A 20457-nucleotide genomic window follows, 5' to 3' on the forward strand; every position below is an offset into this window, starting at 1 on the left:
TTATTATTTTAAAATTGGCATACTTCAAAAAATTATAATACACTAATATGAAACTCTTAAAACATAAATCAATTTTATTTGTTAAAAGTTGTTATTTTGACCATTTTAACGACAAATAATCATTTTGACAATCATAGAATAATTAGCATTCTACTTTAATATTATTTTCTTATTTTTTCTAAATGTACAATTACTAAAAAAATTATAACTAAATGATTAATGATTACACACTCATATTTATTTTTTCATGGTATAGTAATATAAAGTTGAATTTTAGAAATAAATATAAAGGAAATGATGATTAATTCAATAATTGAATCTATACAAATAAAAAAAAGTATTGAAATATTTTAAAAAATTACTCACAAATTTCCAAATACTTCTTTGAATACAACATTAGACGTTTTATTGATAAGGTTGCCATCACTATCTAAAACTAATATTTTTAATCCATCTTTGCTTTTAACTCTCGACAATGCAACATACAACTGTCAATGAGTGAACACTGGTTGTCTCAAAAATAAACCTACTTTCGATAGTGATTGTCCTTGACTCTTGTTTATTGTTATTGAAAAACATACAGCCAATGGAAATTCTCTTCTTAGAAATGTGAAAGGAATTCTTTTTTCTAAAGGAGTTAAGGTCATTCTTGGAATAAAAGTACGGTTTCCTATATTACTTCCGAAAATTATATCTGCTTCTATAACACGGTTACCCAATGCTATAACTCGTAGTCTCGTTCCATTACACAAACCACTTTTCGGATCAATATTCCTCAGTAACATAACTGGAACACCGACTTTTAATACCAACTTATGGATCGGCAAACCTGACGGTTTAAGACCATTTAGAACATCCCGCGAATACAAGCTTTCATCAATGTCATTATGAACAAAATCTGAATGACAAAGACTGTCTGAACTCAAGTATTCTTTTTCATCACCTAGAAATAGTGATAACAGACAATCATTTATTTCCTGAACAACTTCGTTTTTCGGTGCAAGGATTGCTCTTTCTTGAAAAAACCTGGGATGATTGGCATTTTCAATAATAGAAGGATAGACAAATGCAATTAATGAACCGATTGGATCAGATGAATCAGTAATGAGAAGATCATCTGGTATATCAATAATTGCCTCACCATCATTGAAACCACCCACATTTCCTTCTCCTATATCCAAAAGCCAATTTGCAAAGGCCTTTGTTTCCTCAATATCATTTGTTTGATCACTCAACCTCATGTTTTTAGTTAATCTTAAGACTTTGCAATCTGGCCAAATGTAGGAGGAACTTAATGAAACATTCACAATGTCTTGTCTGCTTCGTTTGGAACAACAGGTAGAATCTGCCTAAAATCGCCTCCAAAAACAATTGATTTTCCTCCAAATGGCAATTTTGAGTTGCTGCAAAGATCACAACTCAATATATCCTTCAAAGATCGATCCAACGCTTCAAATGCATGTTTATAAATCATTGGTGCCTCATCCCATATAATCAATGATGCTCGTCTTAACAAATCGGCAACATCACTATCCAGCGTGAACGAACAAAAAGAATCCTCAGTAAGATTTATAGGAATTATAAAGCGAGAGTGTGCCGTTCTACCTCCGGTAAGTAATAACGAAGCAATACCATTTGAAGCAACATTTAAAACGATTTCACCTTCAGATCTTAAGGCTGCAGATAATGTCTTCCATAGAAAAGTTTTCCCAGTACCACCATAGCCATATACAAAAAACACGCCTCCTTTTTTTTGTTGAACATGTTTCATGATTTCGTCAAAAACACCTCTTTGTTCAACTATTAATGAATCCAACAGATGAATCAACTCGTTGTGTAGAATGGTCCTGTCAAAATCTAGCTCCTCGGTTATCAAACGATTGTTTGAAGAAGATATAGATTCATGATCTGGGTAAGGCATCCCATAATAATCTTTGAGGCTTGAGTTGTTCTGGAGTAAAACTTTTTCAATCTCATAAAGGGTCAAGTTCTTAAGTTGATCCTCGGTAAGCGATAAACCTGTATAAATTGAAAGCTAATTATTTATAAAGAAATATACATAATCATAAGTACATAGAAATAATGTTTCCAAAAATAATATGATAACATATTATGAAAAAAATGTAATTGTGAATAAAAAAAATACTTATTAAACATAAGTATATTATTAATGCATATATTTAAATGTTAAAAAATATCATAATACCTGGAGAATTTAATCGCTTCTGTTGATTGTATAGAATTACATCCGATAAATATTTGTATTTTCCCAAACACAGGACGGGTTAGACAAACTATTCGACTTTAACATAATTGCAAATAGAGATCGTAAATAATAACCATACCCTGAATGGCTGGCTTCCTTGATGGCATCAATGTATTCTCTATCATCTTCTAAAAGTCCAAGAGCATAACATGCCTCTCTAAAAGTAGCATATTCGTGACCATTTACCATGCGGATATCTTCAAACGATTTCGGACCTTTGACTTTATTTAAAAGAATTCTTAAAAAATACGCTTCACCGAGATTAGGTGAAACTGCATGAATTCTACCGATCGATTTTCCTATTTTTCTTGGCTTCCAGCAACGATCTTTCAATTTCCATACAATTTTTGAAGGAAATTCAACGTATGAAAGTTTTCGTGCGTCTTTATTATGTTCGTTACATGTCATCCAAGCTAAGAACATCAAAGAAGAAACAAATTGTTTGCCGAGGACATCGTCGATATCGTCGTCTGCACCATACACAACATTTTGCTGTCCAGGAAGATGGAAAGGAAGTCTAACAACAGAAGGATACCAGTAAATAATTATTATTTAATTAAGAAAATAATTAGTATTTAAAATTTATCTTTTTCTAAAACAACATTTGTTTAGTGCTAATACCTGTAATGGACGTCAAATCTAAATATCCGCCACGAGGCTTCACATGCAGACAAATATCTACAATCGTAGTAGTTCTTTATTTCATCAACTGCATCTCTAGTATCATCTGCATTGTTGCTTTGGATAAGTGCCATGGTAGCCCTATCAAGACCCTTGTTAATATATTTAAACAAATATTTGATGGAAGCACCCTGATTGTACCATTCAACATTAATGTGAGCTTGATATCTTTTCAAAAGGACTTTGTGATATGGAACGACGCTTCTGTTGTCTAATTTCACACCCGAATTTTCAACAAATAAATCATCATTACGTCTCCTGTATATAGGATAACCATTAGAATCAACAGAAGTATGATCTAAGAATGGTTTCGGGAAGTTTTTTGAACACTTGTTCTCAATCATGCATGGGCATTTAGGATTATCACCACCACAAGGACCATGCATCATGAACTCGCTGACAAGTGCATATAATTCCGGATCCTCATCTTTGTTTGGAATTTTAGCAGAAATAACTCGATCAATATGTTCAACGGTAGGCAACTTGTAATCAGAGTGCATGAATAGACATATATGGGCGTGAGGCAAGCCGCGTTTTTGAAACTCCTGTTGGAAATTTGGTAAAAATATTTATATTTTTACTAACTTTGGACATATATAAATATATACATATGTTGTATATATAACAAACTCTAAGTGGGTTTGTCTTCTCCTCCATGAGGACTTCGAAACAATATATTATATGTCCAAACTAGAGTATAAGTGAATGAGATATCGATACTCAAATATGGGTATTTGAAAATAAGTTTAGCAAAAGAGAGGAATGTGGGAATGAGTCCCACATTGGTAAAGAGACCAAACTCAACAAGGTTTATAAGCTTTATTGCATGGAAGGATTACAAGCTTGTGTCTATGGTTATGCTACAATTCCTACCCATCTTGGTTCCGTAGACCAAAAACATCGAACTCGTGCATGGGCGCGACCTGCGGACACGAATGTAGCTCCGAAAACTCGGGCGCACGCTACCCTCATTTTTGCTAAACTTAACAGTTTTGGTCCCTATTTTTGAATTCTATAACGGATGCATTAATTGCGTAATTAATGACATTTATTGCCATTAAACGCTCAATCAATTAGTGATTTGTTTCCGTTTCACGATTCAACTATAAAAGAAGACCTTGTCTTCTCATTCAAACACACGAATGAAACTACTCTTCTTCTTCTTCCTTCTCTGCACTCCTGTTTCCGGCGATTCTTTCAGGCAAGTGGTGATATCCGGCAGTACACAATACTGTTTAGGTTGTTGTACCCTGGGAACAGACGGCGAATCTGTTTAAGGGAATCGAGTCCAACTTGAGCCTCAACCACATCATTTGTATCTAATTTTTCTTTACAGGAACCTTTCAAGGACGAAAACGAAGACCTTGTACTAACAGTCTTAAACAAATTTATTCTTTGTTCTAATACTTTCGTTTTCTGTTCTTTTATTCTAAAATCGAGTTTGTATCGATTTTTTTTCCTGTAAGAATATATTTCATTGTGGTTACGATTCTTTCAGAATGTCTGCAACTCCCGTTGGTACTGGAACTCCTGCTGTTGGTGCTACCCCTGCTGTGAACCCAAATGCACCGGTTCCAAACATCATGACTAATCATGCTGAAAGACCTGAAAATTCTTCTGGCCTGAACTTCAAGAGGTGGCAACAGAAGATGTTGTTCTACTTGACCACCTTGAACCTGGCTCGGTTCCTAACAGTAATTGCTCTTGTAATTGCTGAGGGGCAGGCTGATGCTCAATCTGTGACTGCAGTGGATGCATGGAAGCATTCAGAATTTCTGTGCCGCAACTATGTGTTGAATGGGCTAACAAATGCACTTTACAATGTTTATTGTAAAGTTGCAACTACTAAGGAACAATGGGAGTCGTTGGAAAGGAAGTTTTGTTGGATAAGGTGTCTAAGTCCATAACTTATTTGGTACATACTTGACCCGACCCGGCATGGTCCATTTGGGTTGCATTTCATCCAAACTATTTATGGATAATTTTATGAGAGTTATACACATATGTTTATTAATATATTGTAAGTTATAATATATTAATATGAAGTTATTTAATTAGTCTTAGTCTTAAATTAATTATGAATTAATTTAGAGATTAAAAGGAAGACTAATTAGATTATGGGCTATTTGTTTTATATAGTGTGGGCTAACACTCATTTGTTAATGGGCTAGGCTTATATGGAAGTCCATGGATGATCCATGGAGCTTTTAACCCATGGATCCTTGGAAAGGAAAAGACATGGGTTATTAGGGTTTCACCCTAATCATGTACACTATATAAGCATGCTTATGTTGCATGAAATAGCCACTAGTGTGACTAGTGTTACTAGAGTATGGGTGTTTGTGTGTGACCGATTTCTATGTGTGTGTACACTCTCTCAAGGTTTTCCAAGAGTTTGTGGTGATTTGTGATTCCATTTGAGGCATTCACACTATTGGTGCTTAGCCCTCAAACTCCTTAGGAATTGAACTCATCATCAAAAGGTATGTAATCTCATCTAATTCTTTTATGTTTAAAAGTACCCCATGCCATGTTAGATAGGTTATGAACCTTGGAAAAATTATTATTTTGCATGTATTTAGACAAACATAGATCCAAGGTTTATTAGGGTTGCATGCACACTTAGGAAGTGTTAGATTACTTAAAACCCAACAGTGGTATCAGAGCCTAGGCTTGTTTTCTTGAATACTTGATGCAAATTGCTGAAAATCGAAGATTTTATGCTGTCTGCACAGCTGACTCGCCGAGTCCATGAAGGGACTCGACGAGTCCAAGACAAAATTCATCCAACTCGGCGAGTTGGTTCATGCACTCGATGAGTTGGACCCCCAGACAGTATATCTTCGAGTTTTGGTGCTGGAATTGGTCTAGAATCATTACCTTAAACTGTTTTGGACTCATAAAACCTGTTTTTGATGTGGTAATGATGATGGTGGACCAATTTCAAAGTTATAATCAAAATTTCAAGTTTATATGTGTTCATATGATTCTTGAAATTGTTGATGTGGATGTTCATGTTCATATGAGTTTTGTTAGATCATAGGAATTATTTGCAAATTGTTTGTTAGTTAATTCTTGATCTTAATGTGTTTTAATGGAATTCATAATTTTTCCTCAAGTTATGGAATTTTCCAAAAGTTTTTCCTTTTGAATGTTTTTTTTAAGAATTCATAAGTTACACTTTTGAAGAGTTTTTTCTAATAAATGCTTTTATGGACTTCATAACTTGTCATCAAGTTATGGATTTCCAAGAGACTCTTCATTAAAAGTTTTAAACACTTAATTAAAACTCATAAGTTATGAATATCCAAAAGTTTATGAATTGGTCAAAACTTGCCCTCAAGTTTTGGAATTTGTAAAGTCTCACACAAACTTTAATTCCACATCCTAGAGTTTTAAAAGTTAAAATTCAACACTTATACTATTTATAACATTAATGGTTATATGTATAAGAACAAGTCGTTTTACCCTTAGTAGGCCTCATTCACGAAGCCGGTCTATAAGGTGGGTATAAGGTTGTTGCCTATAAAATGGCGACTTAATGGGTGTCCACTCTCACCCACCGCTTGTTTGACTGGTGGAGGGTCGTTAGCCGAACGGGTAGGACAATGACTTTAAATTCTCATTAAAAGTATGATGAATATTATAAAGTAACTAAATGTTTTATTTAATTCCCAATCTTAGTTACTTTAGGAAAAATGTGAATTTGGTGCTAGCCCATGGAATTCACACTTTGTACCTTACCAAGTCGTTGGTGGAGCGTGTGTGGTTAACCGGCACACTAACTTGGACTAGTAAGGATCACGAAGGGTGACTTAATGTTTGTCATAGATCAATGGAGCGTGTGTGGTTAACCGGCACATTGATTAGGTGATAATATTAAGGGTACCAAGTGAATTGGTATGGTTATTCACACCTTGTTTTGTGATCCTCGGCATCCCAGTCACAAAATTTGAGAGGGCACACTCGAGATTGAAACATGCCATTGAAAAAGTTCAATGAATCTCAAAAGATCTAGGAATTTCAAATCCAATTAAAACCTAATAAATTATTTCGTTTTTCATGGTGGAAATTGGTGAATCGTCATTCGCCTACCTTCAAATATTTTATAGCTTGGATTACGACATCCCTCTTCCAAATTATAAAATATTGTGTTGGGTCCTAGCCTTAATATTTCATATTGGGTGTTATATTAAGGACTTTGAATCAACTAACTTGATTTTCTCCCATTATAGATGTCTGGTTCAGACAACTATGATCTTCCCAAATCTCTTGAAGATGGTGTCCCTCAACATCATGCTTCACTTCCTCCACCTCCTCCAATTATTCTCCCTCACCCACAAGTTCTTGAAAAGTTTAAAGTCACTCAATCCCTATTGGCAAGCATAGTTTATGTGTGCTCACATCTTGGAGATAAAGTCACATATTGACAAGCCGGGAGAGTTGGGTGTCAAAGTCTCGTGAAAGTTGGATGTTCAATCACTTTCTTAGTAACATAGTGAGTCTCTTTGGGACTACTATGAGACGGACTATGACATGACCCTTAATGATGTTATCTTTTTGCTTGGTGTTGTGGGATCAGAAATGATTCGGAACACCAGTAAAGCAAATTTGATTAAAAGAACAACTTCCCAAGTCTACATGGACATTGACAATGGTAGCATTGGATATCTAGAAAAGGATTTCTCTTCCCAATGGAAAGGGATCGGCTATAGTCAACTCGGTTGACCAAATAGTAAAGAGAAAGGCAAATTCTGAGACAGTCTCATGTACCATTACCAAAGGGTCCATGTGTTTTGTTGCCAAAGGAAGGGGCATTGATTGCGAAGCTGCCATATTTACCTGAAAGATCATAAGATTGATCAAGTCAAAAAGTTTGACTCTACTTCAGTTAAAGTCCATTGTTTAACTCTATTAAGTTCCTATTTGGATATTCTTATTACATAATGTGAATGGGTCACATGCTGATGTTTTAAGAATAAAAGAAAAGATAGGAAGCTTAAAGTAAGTATATGTTGATCCTGATTGCGAAGGTGGGTTTCGATCGCATGGTTCGACAATCAGAATTTTGAGCTGTTGCTTAAGAGTTATAATATATTGCTTATGAATAGATAACAACAAGATTTTCATGTGGATTGTAAGGATAAGTTTTTCCGCAAAGTTTTAAAATAAAAGAAAAAAAAGGGTTTTAATTTTATTTATTTTAAAAATATCCTTGCAATGGCATCTGTGGAAAATTGTTGCTTATATGTTTCCAGTAATAGCAATATTGGAAAGTGGGTTTGATTCTTTCATTTGTGGTAGTGTCTGAATTTACCAAATGAAGAAAGTTTTTCATCACCCAAGTTTCAATTGGATTGAAACTTGGAATCATACAAGTTGTATTGTATGATGAATGAGAATTTTTCATCTTTGAAAATTAAGACTAATTCTTTGATCACATGTATATGTGAGTCAATTGAAGGACTAAGGAATTAGGTACACTGGGTGTGCGCTGGTCAAGGTCCACCACAAAGATTGATTTGTCATGATTTACTGAAGATTAGTAAATATGATTATACTTATAAGGTTAAGTATAATTCTGTAACATTGGAAAGGTTACAATGTATGACAAAACAAATGAGAAGAATCAAATTAGGCAGAAAGATAAAAGTTTCTCAAATCTGAAAGGATGAGAGAGTACTTTAGTATCGTATTTCATGTTCATTTTAATGATTATGAAACCATATCACAAATTCATACTCTAAGGACGTCTTAGTGCATTGTTATGGCTAAGAAGAGAGGTCATGAATTGTTGCATTGGTTAAAATCAAGAAGATGAGTCATACTTCGTTCCAAAACAATTCTTAGAGTCATACTCCAAGATTGTAACTTTGAGTGACATAAAGGAAGATTTATTAACACTAGTCAAATGTAAGAGTAAAATGTTTTCTACTCTTGTACATTTGAGATTGGTAAGTTGTGATGTATTGGATGAGACAAAGACCAACTAAGACCAATTGTGTGAAGTGTTAGTCTTGATAAGAATCCGCACTATCCCTTGAATATTTGTTTTGTCAAGGAATGGTTCTTGACTAGGGAAACTTATATGTCAAGGAGACAGTGGGAGCCTTAAAGATCCTGAAAGAGTTTCAAGATTTAATCAAGAGTAAAACCTGTAATTTATCACTAGCACACGACTTAAGGTTTGCAACCTATCGTGTTGACATAATTCTTATTTCTGTACTTACTTCAAATAAGTTGAATTTGCATGTGAGTTATCAGAGTTCAACTTGGAAGCATTGGTGGGCCTTGTGCTACCAAGGTGACAAGAAACTAAGATTGAACAAGTTTAATCCATCTAAGGCTGAATTTGTCACTAACCTTATCTTGTGATTATGGTTTTGACAAATTCACATGGATAGGAACTCATACACTACAAAATCTAAGTGTCATAAGGTTTCTCTCCGATTCATGAAATGATGGTGAGGAAACGCTTTCACTAAGTAGATTTTACGTAGATATCAATTGTGTTATTTGCATTTTCAAAAGTCGTTAGTGGAGCGCGTGTGGTTAACCGACACACTAACATGGAATTGTGAGAAATGGAAAATGCCTAAGCAATTGAGACTATGATTACGACATCCCTTTTCATAGTTCTGAATATTGTTTAGACACACATGTGAGCTATCTAAGAAAGGGTGTATGAATCTAAATTTCAGAAGTCCAACAAATTTCTGGAAATATGTCAGAGCTAGTGGGAGCATAAGTGTTATGCTAATAATCATCATGTTAGTGGGAGCATGATTATTACGTTTAGTGTTGCAAGCTAGCAATGTTAATTATAGAAAACAAAGTTTCAATTCGTGAAGTTGCAGGGGTTGAAAAGTTGTCTTGCTATAATTAAGGGAGAGGAAATTATACTTCATTTCAATTCTAAAGCTTAGATTGAGATTTTAATCATCTTTAGTCAAGAATATATATATATGAATTTTATGTTGGAATGGTTCAACTTAAGGAAATTCTATATACATTGCGTTTTCAAAATTTGATTATGATTACGGCATCCCTCTTCATAGTTAAATTTTGAAAACATGGCAAATAAAAATATTGTAGCAAAAAACTGGTCTAGTATCATGTCTTTATGTCAAACATCATGAATTGTGTCCCATATGCTTCGGATATAGGATCGATTGCATGTGCTATAATATTCATCCTTTCTAAAATTTTCAAATGCTTAAGGCATTGAGAAGGGAAAGTATAGAACTGGATATGACTAAAGTGATTAAGCAATTGTCGAGGACAAATCTGAGGTTCGCCAAAGATTGGTTGCTCAGGGAAAGTTGGAAGTATGATGTAAGTTGTCGGAAAGGACCGTATTGACATGTTCTGAAAAGAAGTAACTCTTGTTCGGAAGTGATAGTCAAAATGGGACTATGGAAATGTCTCCATAGGTGGAAGTTATTCAATCTATGTAAGATTAGAAAACCTTAATGCAAGAAGGATGTTCAAAGCAATGTATTTTGAATATGAGACTTCCGTTCCATAGAAGTTGACCTTCTTTGGAATACTCTGTAATGACTGGTGACAAGGTTTTGGTGACTTTGTGCATAATCATTACAAGAGGAACATTGCATAAAAGTTTAAAATCTAACAGATTTTTTGGTAAATGATAGGAATCGGGGATTCTCACATTTACAATAAGGATTTAGGATTGTGAATGGAGTATCAATGGAATCATGTTCAATTGATCTACATCACAATGTAAGGATCATAGACAAACATAGTGTGCATACTTGGAGTATGGTATAACTATTGATTAGAAAAACAAAGTGTACATGCTAGGAGCATGGGACGACTGTTGTTTTTATTCAAGTCTTAAGTTGATTGTTTGAAACGTTATACAATGAATAATGTGTAATCAATATGGTGATAAATAAAAGGTGGTTCTATTTATATTCAAAAGGGTTCTGAGACCATATTGGGTTCGATTATTATTGTGTTTCACTTTGCATGTTTTGACTTCCAAAATAGCTAGGTTATTCTTTCCGAATGACTGAGTTATTTAAACACTCCACAGTCGTTCATATGTTGGAAGTAGGTATGAATCAAGACTGTCATGAATCGAGTTTGTAGATGGCTAAATGGGTTTAGTCATAGCAATGGTTGCTACAACATTCATGAGTGCTCATAAGTTATGAGTATTGGATTAAACCCACGCTCACTTGTATCACTTCATGGAATTTATCTCGAGTGATCGTGAGACGGTAATATTATATAAATCTTCAAACCTAGAGATATGAGTTGTTACCTATGAGTTGGTTGTGCATTCATTGCACGTAAACGCTTCAGTAACTTGATGTTATAAAACGTGCCTTTGTGTACAGTTCAACAAGTAGTAGAACAAGCATATGAGTCGAAGTTTATCTGTTCCTTCTAGAAATAGAAGCAATATCTGGGCCCCTCGATGATTTTGTTGTGACCTATGTACCGGCCGGTCAGAACTAAATTGATGTGTTCGATTAAGTTCTTTGTCAAACAAATCGAAAATCGGGAAACAAACTGTTGGACAATAAGTACGACGTTGTTCCATGTATTTGTCCGGCTGATATCATGAGAACAGAGGATTATATGATCACTTATCTAAAATGGCGCTTCATAGTTCAACGGAGTTTTCGAGAGCTACGATTGCTGGTTGGTTCCTGAAGTAACATACGCAAATATAGTTATTAGACTTATCCAAGTGGGAGTCTGTTGGATAAGGTGTCTAAGTCCATAACTTATTTGGTATATTCTTGACCCGACCCGGCATGGTCCATTTGGGTTGCATCTCACCCGAACTATTTCTGGATAATTTTATGAGAGTTATACACATATGTTTATTAATATATTATAAGTTATAATATATTAATATGAAGTTATGTTATTTAATTAGTATTAGTCTTAAATTAATTATGAATTAATTTAGAGATTAAAAGGAAGACTAATTAGATTGTGGGCTATTGGTTTTATATAGTGTGGGCTAACACTCATTTGTTAATGGGCTAGGCTTGTATGGAAGTCCATGGATGATCCATGGAGCTTTTAACCCATGGATCCTTGGAAAGGAAAAGACATGGGTTATTAGGGTTTCACCCTAATCATGTACACTATATAAGCATGCTTATGTTGCATGAAATGCCCCCTAAGGGTAACTAGTGAACTAGTGTGTGTGTGTGTGTGCTTGTGTGTGGCCAAAAATACAAGTGTGTATTCTCTCTCAAAGTTTTCCAAGAGTTTGTGGTGTTTTGTGATTCCATTTGAGGAATTCACACTATTGGTGCTTGGCCCTCAAACTCCTCAAGAACCAAACTCATTTAAAAGGTATGTAATCTCTTCTAACTCTTTTATGTTGAAATGTTCCCCATGCCATGTTAGATAGGTTATAAACCTTGGAAAATTATTATTTTGCATGTATTTAGACAAACATAGATCCAAGGTTTATTAGGGTTGCATGCACACTTAGGAAGTGTTAGATTGCTCAAAACCCAACAGCAACATCTCTCTTAAGTTCTCCTTTGTCCTAGGTGTGTTGTGAACCATTTGAGGAATCACACTTGGGATGCTGAGTTCTTAAAGACCAAATACAACAAGTTCTACAAGCTACATAAAGAGGTAAACTCCTAACTAGTATTTTATGTTGTTTATGTCAATTGTATGCTAGTTGTAGGCTTAATGTTTTGGAAACAATATTGCATGTATAATAACAGAAAACTTTGATCCAAAGCATTTAGGGTTGTATGTGCACCATAGGGTGTTGTAGTATACTAAACTCCAACAATAGTATCAGAGCCAAGGGTTGTTATCTATTATATTTGAAGCTTGGTTAATTTTCAAAGCTGAAAAATCAATTTTCTGGCCATCTGACTGATGAACTTGCCGAGTCCATGAACTGAGTCGGTGAGTCCACTCAGTATAAGGTCAACTCAGTGAGTCATGTTCATGCACTCGACAAGTTGATGCTTCTTATGGCAGATTTTCGGGATTTTTGGCTTGTTTTGGATAAGGATTGTTACCACAAAATTTTTAAGTTCATAAAATTTGATTTTGTTGATATGGTAGTGATCATTCTCATCCAATTAAAAGATAATTGTCGTAGTTTCAAGATTTGTATTAGTTTATATGATGGACTAATTTCTTTCAAATTGTTGATATGAATTATCTTGACTTATGAGTTTAACTAGATCATAGAAAAATTATTTGATGCTTTTCATTAGTTAGAATATTTGATCTAAATGTCTTTTATGAACTCCATAACTTGTCCTCAAGTTATGGAAAATGAAAGTCTCCTTTAAAATGGTTTTAAAGTCTTCGATAACTTGTCCTCAAGTTATGTAACTTGAAAAGTTTTTCCTCTAAAAATACATTAAACTCATAAGTTATAGAAACCAAAAGTTTTTGAATAGTTCAAAACTTTCCCTTAAGTTTTGGAATTTGTAAAGTCAACCTTATGAGTACTTTAGTTCCAAACCCTAGAATTTTAAAAGTTAAAATTCAACCCTTATACTATTATAATATTAAAAGTTAATACTTATATATACGCATAAGAGTATGTCAGTCTTACCGTTAGTAGGTCTCATTCACGAAGCCAGTTTATAAGGGGGTATACGGTTACTGCCTATAAAATGGCAGTTTAATGGGTGTCCACTCACACCCACCGCTTCCTTGAATGGTAGAGGGTTGTTAACTGAGCGGGTAGGATAGGACACCAATTCTCATTATAAGTATAATGATAATTATAAAGTAACTAAACTTTTATTAAATTCCCAACCTTAGTTACTTTAGGAAAAATGTGAATATGGTGTTATCCCATGAAATTGCACTTTGCATCTGGTTAAGTCGTTAGTAGAGCGCGTGTGGTTAACCGGAACACTAATTTGGGACTGACAGTGTGTGGAAAAAGGTAGCTTGATGTTAATCATAGATCAGTGGAGCATGTGTGGTTAACCGGCACATTGATTAGGTGATCTGTAACATTTGGTGTACCAAGTTAATTTGCATGGTTATTCACACCTTGTTTGTGATCCTCGGCAACCCAGTCACAAACTTGAAGGGCACAATCGAGATTTAAACATGCCATTGAAAAGTTCAATGAATCTCAAAGGATCTAGGAATTTAAAACCAATTAAAACTTAATTATCAATTTCATTTTTAATGGTGGAAATTGGTACATCGTCATTTACCTACCATCAAATATTTACAATTGGATTACGGCATCCCTCTTCCGAATTGTAAAATATTGTGTTGGGTCCTAGCCTTAATATTTCATTTGGGTGTTATATTTGATGGGTTTTATATAAACAATCCTAGGTGTGCATGCAACCCTAGAATTGGATCTATGTTTTCACTATTAGATACACAACATTATGAACACATAATAAAACCCTAATGATGATTACTATTATCGAAATTCACCATGAAGATTAGATTACATACCTTTTGTTGTTATATTATAATAACAAATTAAATCTTCAAACCCTAAGTCTTGAAAGCAAGCACCACAAGTGTGGTGCCTCTAATGGCTCACAAACACCACAAGCAATTGGAGAAGATATAGAGAGAGAAGACGGAGGTAGAAATCGGCCCTATGATCTCTTAGGCAAGGGACCTCACAAAGGGAAAGCAAAGGGCAAAAACCTAGGCCCCAAGGTAGGAACTTTCAAGAAGAAGTTCAAGGGCTACAACTGTGGCCAACCGAGTCATAAGGCTTCGGAGTGCCCTCAACCTAAGAGGGAAAACCGTCAAGCAAACATGGTGAATGATAACATGGAGTTGGTGGCCATGATAACTGATCTCACGGCTATGGTTTTTGAAGTGAATCTCATGAATACAAATTCAAATGAGTGGTGGATTGACACGAGAGCTACTCGTCATGTGTGTCATGACAAAAGTGTTTTCAACACCTACAAAGAAGTTGAAGATGGTGAAAAGCTCTACATGGGAAATGCAGCTACCGCGGATATCAAAGGTGTTGGTGATGTCATTCTAAAAATGACTTCGGGGAAAGAAGTGAAGCTTAGGGATGTTTTGTATGTTCCTGAACTTCGTAAGAATCTAGTTTCGGGTGGTTTATTGAACCAATTTGGTTTTAAGCTAGTGTTTGAGTCAGACAAGTTTGTTTTGTCCAAAAATGGTATGTTTGTGGGAAAAGTATATGCCTTGAATGGCATGTTCAAATTGAATGTAATGGTGACAAACAAAATGAATAATGAAAGTTCTAGTTCTGCTTATTTGCTTGAGTGTTCAAATGTTTGGCATGGTCACTTAGGACATGTAAATTACAATTCAATTAAGCGATTAATTAAACTAGAATACATACCAAAACTTAATATTGACTCAAATCACAAATGCCCCACATGTGTTGAAGCTAAACAAACTAGATTGTCTTTCCAAACAATCAAAAGAAACACCGAACCTCTTGATTTAATTCACACTGATGTGTGTGATCTAAAGTCAATTCCTACTCAAGGCGGGAACAAATACTTCATTACATTCATCGATGATAGCACGAAATATTGCTACATATATTTACTTAAGAGTAAAGATGAAGCAATAGACAAGTTTGTCTTGTACAAAAATGAAGTTGAGAATCAACTCAACAAGAGAATTAAAGTGGTTAGAAGTGATAGGGGTGGGGGATATGTTTCTCCCTATGTTGATTTTTGTGCTAAAAATGGAATTCGTCATGAATTCACATCGCCCTATTCACCTCAATCCAATGGAATTGCTGAAAGAAAGAACCGTACCTTGAAAGAAATGGTCAATGCCATGATAATTAGTTCGGGTGTAAACCAGTCAATGTGGGGGGAAGCTATTTTGTCGGCTAACTATCTTTTAAATAAGATACCTCGCAAAGAAAAGAATGAAACATCGTATGAACTTTGGATGGGAAGAAAGCCATCGTATAAGTACTTACGAGTGTGGGGGTGCCTAGCTAAAGTTGTAGTGCCACCACCTAAGGTACAAAAGTTAGGGCCTAAAACAGTGGATTGTGTATTCATTGGGTATGCACAAAGTAGTAGTGCTTATCGGTTCCTTGTGCATGATTCTAAGAATCCTGAAATACACAAGAATACCATAATGGAATCAAGGAATGCTTCATTCTTTGAAGATGTGTTTCCCTGTTTGAACAAGGAAGTTGAAAGCCCATCTTTACCAAATAACGAAGCTGTTCGAGAGGAAGAACAAGCTCAATCCGAGGAGGAAGAGATAGAACCCAAAAGAAGTAAGAGGGCTAGAGTTGAAAAATCATTTGGTGATGATTTTTTCACCTATGTGGTGGAAAGTGAACCTAAAACCTACCAAGAGTCAGTAACTTCTTCTGAGGGACCTCAATGGAAAGAAGCCATCAAAAACGAGGTAGAATCTATCTTACAAAATCATACATGGGAACTAGTGGATCTACCTCCAGGTAGCAAACCACTAGGTTACCGTTGGATTTTTAAGAGAAAGATGAAACATGATGGCAGTATTGATAAATACAAGGCAAGACTAGTAATCAAAGGTTATAGACAAAAGGAAGGTCTAGACTACTTTGATACTTATTCGCCGGTAACGCGGATAACATCCATTAGATTAGTTCTTGCCATTGCAGCTATCAGAAACTTGCAACTTCATCAAATGGATGTGAAAACAGCTTTCCTAAATGGGGAGTTGGAAGACGAAATTTATATGGAGCAACATGAGGGATTCATTGCCTCAGGACAAGAGAACAAGGTTTGTAAACTTGTTAAGTCTCTATATGGATTAAAACAAGCTCCTAAACAATGGCATCAAAAGTTTGATAAAGTCATGATGGAAAGTGGCTTTAGAATCAATGAGTGTGATAAGTGTATCTATGTGAAAAACACCACTCATGGTTATGTCATCTTGTGTTTGTATGTTGATGATATGCTTATCATTGGTAGTAATGACAAGATAATAAGATCCACGAAGGATATGTTGAAATCTAGGTTCGACATGAAAGATATGGGCTTAACAGATGTGATTCTTGGAGTGAAGATCACAAGAACCCAAAGTGGTTTGATTTTGAGTCAAACACACTATGTGGATAGAATTCTTGAAAATTTTGCTAAGGGAGACACTAGAATAGCTAGAACTCCAATTGACACTAGTCAACATCTACGTAAAAATAGAGGTGACAATGTTAATCAAGTGGAGTATTCAAGAATTATTGGCAGTCTGATGTATCTAATGAGTTGTACCAGACCTGACTTAGAATATGATGTGAGCAGACTAAGTAGATACACTAGTAAACCCAGTTCTGAACACTGGAAGAGTATTACTAGGTTGCTGAGGTATGTGAGATACACACGAGAATATGGACTGCATTATGGCAGACATCCAGCAATTATCGAAGGATACACGGATGCAAATTGGATATCTGACATAAAAGATTCCAGATCTACAAGTGGATATGTGTTTACACTTGGAGGTGCTGTTGTAGCATGGAAATCATCCAAGCAAACATTTATATCTAGATCCACAATGGAATATGAATTTATCGCCTTAGATATTTGTGTTGAAGAGGCGGAGTGGCTACGTCAATTTGTAGAGGACATTCCCGAATGGCCTAAGCCGGTAACGGCCATATGTATACATTGTGATAACCATTTGGCAATTGGTAGAACTCAAAGTACAATGTATAATGGGAAATCAAGGCACATTAGACGTAGACATAAAACGATACGACAACTAATCTCTATGGGGGCTATCACGGTTGACTGGGTGAAGTCAAAGGATAACATTGCGGATCCGCTTACAAAAGGCTTGAGTATAGATGTAGTTTATAAGTCGTCAAGAGGAATGGGACTAAAGCCCATGAATGAATAAATTCATACGAAGGAAACCTTACCCAGAAGACTGGAGATCCCAAGATTTGGGTTCAAAATGATAACCTAATGGTATGAGTGGGACAGGTCATTGTGGGGGGGAGTTAACCTTTCTTCCTAGTCCATTCCTTTATGTAGTGACAAAAATTAGGCTAAACATATGGTTTTTAATGATTCTTGGAATCACCTATGTGAGAGAGCGGTGGGGTCGCTTCGAAGGGAATTATAGGGGCAAAATTTCCTAAAGCTCTTGCAGAACCAGGTTAGTGTTCATGACCAAAACGAACACGTCTATGAGGATATGACCTTGTCGGGGAGAGTCTTGTGAGATTTACATTGTCGTCTACATAAATGGCAGCTTAGTTCAAAGACATCGAGATCTACTAACTGCTAGGAGATTAAGTGTAACTTCTTAAGGGAAGGTTCAAAGGGTAATACCTACCTATCCTATGCAGGATTCAACTGTTGAAAATTTCGTCTGGAAATTGGATGTGCAGAGATCGATCTCCATTCATGTGGGGGATTGTTGGAAATTTGGTAAAAATATTTATATTTTTACTAACTTTGGACATATATAAATATATACATATGTTGTACATATAACAAACTCTAAGTGGGTTTGTGTTCTCCTCCATGAGGACTTCGAAACGATATATTATATGTCCAAAATAGAGTATAAGTGAATGAGAATCGATACTCAAAGATGGGTATTTTAAAATAAGTTTAGCAAAAGAGATGAATGTGGGAATGAGTCCCACATTGGTAAAGAGACCAAACTCAACAAGGTTTATAAGCTTTATTGCATGGAAGGCTTACAAGCTTGTGTCTATGGTTATGCTACAATTCCTACCCGTGCGTAGGGGGGGTGCAAATCTTGGTTCCGTAGACCAAAAACACCGAACTTGTGCATGGGCGCGACCTGCGGACACGAATGCAGCTCCGAAAACTCAGGCGCACGCTACCCTCATTTTTGGTAAACTTGACAGTTTTGGTCCTTATTTTTGAATTCTATAACGGATGCATTGATTGCGTAATTAATGACATTTATTGCCATTAAACACTCAATCAATTAGTCATTTGTTTTTGTTTCACGATTCAACTATAAAAGAAGACCTTGTCTTCTCATTCAAACACACGAATGAAACTACTCTTCTTCTTCTTCCTTCTCTGCACTCCTGCTTCCGACAATTCTTTCAGGCAAGTGGTGATATTCGGCAGTACACAATACTGTTTAGGTTGTTGTACCTTGGGAATAGACGGCGAATCTGTTTAAGGGAATCGAGTCCAACTCGAGCCTCAACCACATCGTTTGTATCTAATTTTTCTTTACAGGAACCTTTCAAGGACGAAAACGAAGACCTTGTACTAACAACTCCACCGTGTAAACAACTACATATGTATATTAATAAATATCACATTATAAAATATTGGAAATAGAACAAAAAAATAACAACTATAAATATAAACATATTAAAATTATAGTTGTTATATAACATACCTGCTTGGACCGAACCCAATAATGCATTTGTCTTTAAGTCTGTAATCAACGAATCGAGCTTCATTTTAAATAGCCTAGATAAGATATCTGGCCTGTCTTTGGGATTAAGCGTTGTATCCTTAAGAAACCTTTTAATTTCTGGCCACTTTGGATTACATGTTACAGTTATGAAAAATCCGGGTACCCATACCACTTACAAAGAGACATAGCATCTAAATAGTTCTGCATCATGTACCGTGCACCACCCGTAAAAGAAGAAGGCAAGATCACACGTTTTCCGATGTTGGAAATATTAGTATTTCCATGACTTTGTAGGCTACGCAAAGTTTCATAAGATTCGCATCTAAGAACTTTTTGCTGGTTGCGTACGTAATATAGCCGCTCACTTTCGATCATCGTATAGGCATCAACCAGGAATTGTTGAAAAAATCTTTTTGAATTCAAAACTAATGAAAAAATATTCACCCTGTCTTGAATTCTATAAGCAAAGAACTCTCTCATTGTATAGTTGCGTTGTCTGGTATCCGTTGATGGCGTAACACCTCTATGAGGGATGTCAACTCTATATCCATCATCTCCATAAGGAAAGAGTAGTGGGTATTGAAGAGCAAGGTAATCAGGATGTAATTCATTTATATGTTGTAGACGTCCCGATTGAGTTGTTACAATGATATCTCTATTATCAATTGAATCACCAATGTCACCAACAATCAAGGCAGCAACCTCAGAAGCAGTAGGTAGGTTATACGTTCGTCCATCTGTTTGTCTTCTTCCTATAAGACGTAACTTTAAATCCACATGAGGATTTTCAAAAAAATAATCTCTTGCCCTTCTATACCACTTAACCAGTTCATTTGTTGAATCCAACATAACCTTCAAGAACTGTATGGTCTCGATATCAAGTGAATGAGAAGGTGATATACACCCATATTTTTCTTTACTGTTAAACATAAAGGTTGTATGAAATATTCAGTAATTAAATAATTAAATATATAAAGATAATAAATTAAAAAAACATACGTAAATAAATAAAGAGACGAACCTGAAAGTGTTTTGTCTATTTGAAATTTCGTTTTCAGTATCATATAAGTAAAGTTGAGAGAACTTTGGTTTGGATCCATATGAAGGTAACAGACTTCCCATAGTATGATAATTTTGACCGC

At 35.3% G+C, this 20457-nt stretch overlaps 2 protein-coding genes across 2 annotated transcripts; both read right to left on the reverse strand.

Annotated features, from left to right (window-relative positions):
- Positions 1 to 306: 306 nt before the first annotated feature.
- On the reverse strand, positions 307 to 1241 carry LOC145067858 (uncharacterized). Its single transcript, XM_079014896.1, has 3 exons — positions 582 to 1241; positions 367 to 488; positions 307 to 319 (listed from the first exon to the last, which is right to left on the reverse strand). The coding sequence occupies exons 1-3, from the start codon at positions 1239 to 1241 to the stop codon at positions 307 to 309; spliced, it is 795 nt and encodes a 264-aa protein (XP_078871022.1).
- A 62-nt stretch (positions 1242 to 1303) lies between these two features.
- On the reverse strand, positions 1304 to 3447 carry LOC145067859 (uncharacterized). The gene is made up of 3 exons (XM_079014897.1): positions 2888 to 3447; positions 2341 to 2783; positions 1304 to 2019 (listed from the first exon to the last, which is right to left on the reverse strand). The coding sequence occupies exons 1-3, from the start codon at positions 3445 to 3447 to the stop codon at positions 1304 to 1306; spliced, it is 1719 nt and encodes a 572-aa protein (XP_078871023.1).
- Between the last annotated feature and the right edge of the window lie 17010 nt (positions 3448 to 20457).

The sequence above is a fragment of the Lactuca serriola genome, chromosome 8, assembly GCF_051521515.1.
Source record: "Lactuca serriola cultivar US96UC23 chromosome 8, Lser_US96UC23_V15, whole genome shotgun sequence".
In the NCBI taxonomy this organism is placed as follows: domain Eukaryota; kingdom Viridiplantae; phylum Streptophyta; class Magnoliopsida; order Asterales; family Asteraceae; genus Lactuca; species Lactuca serriola.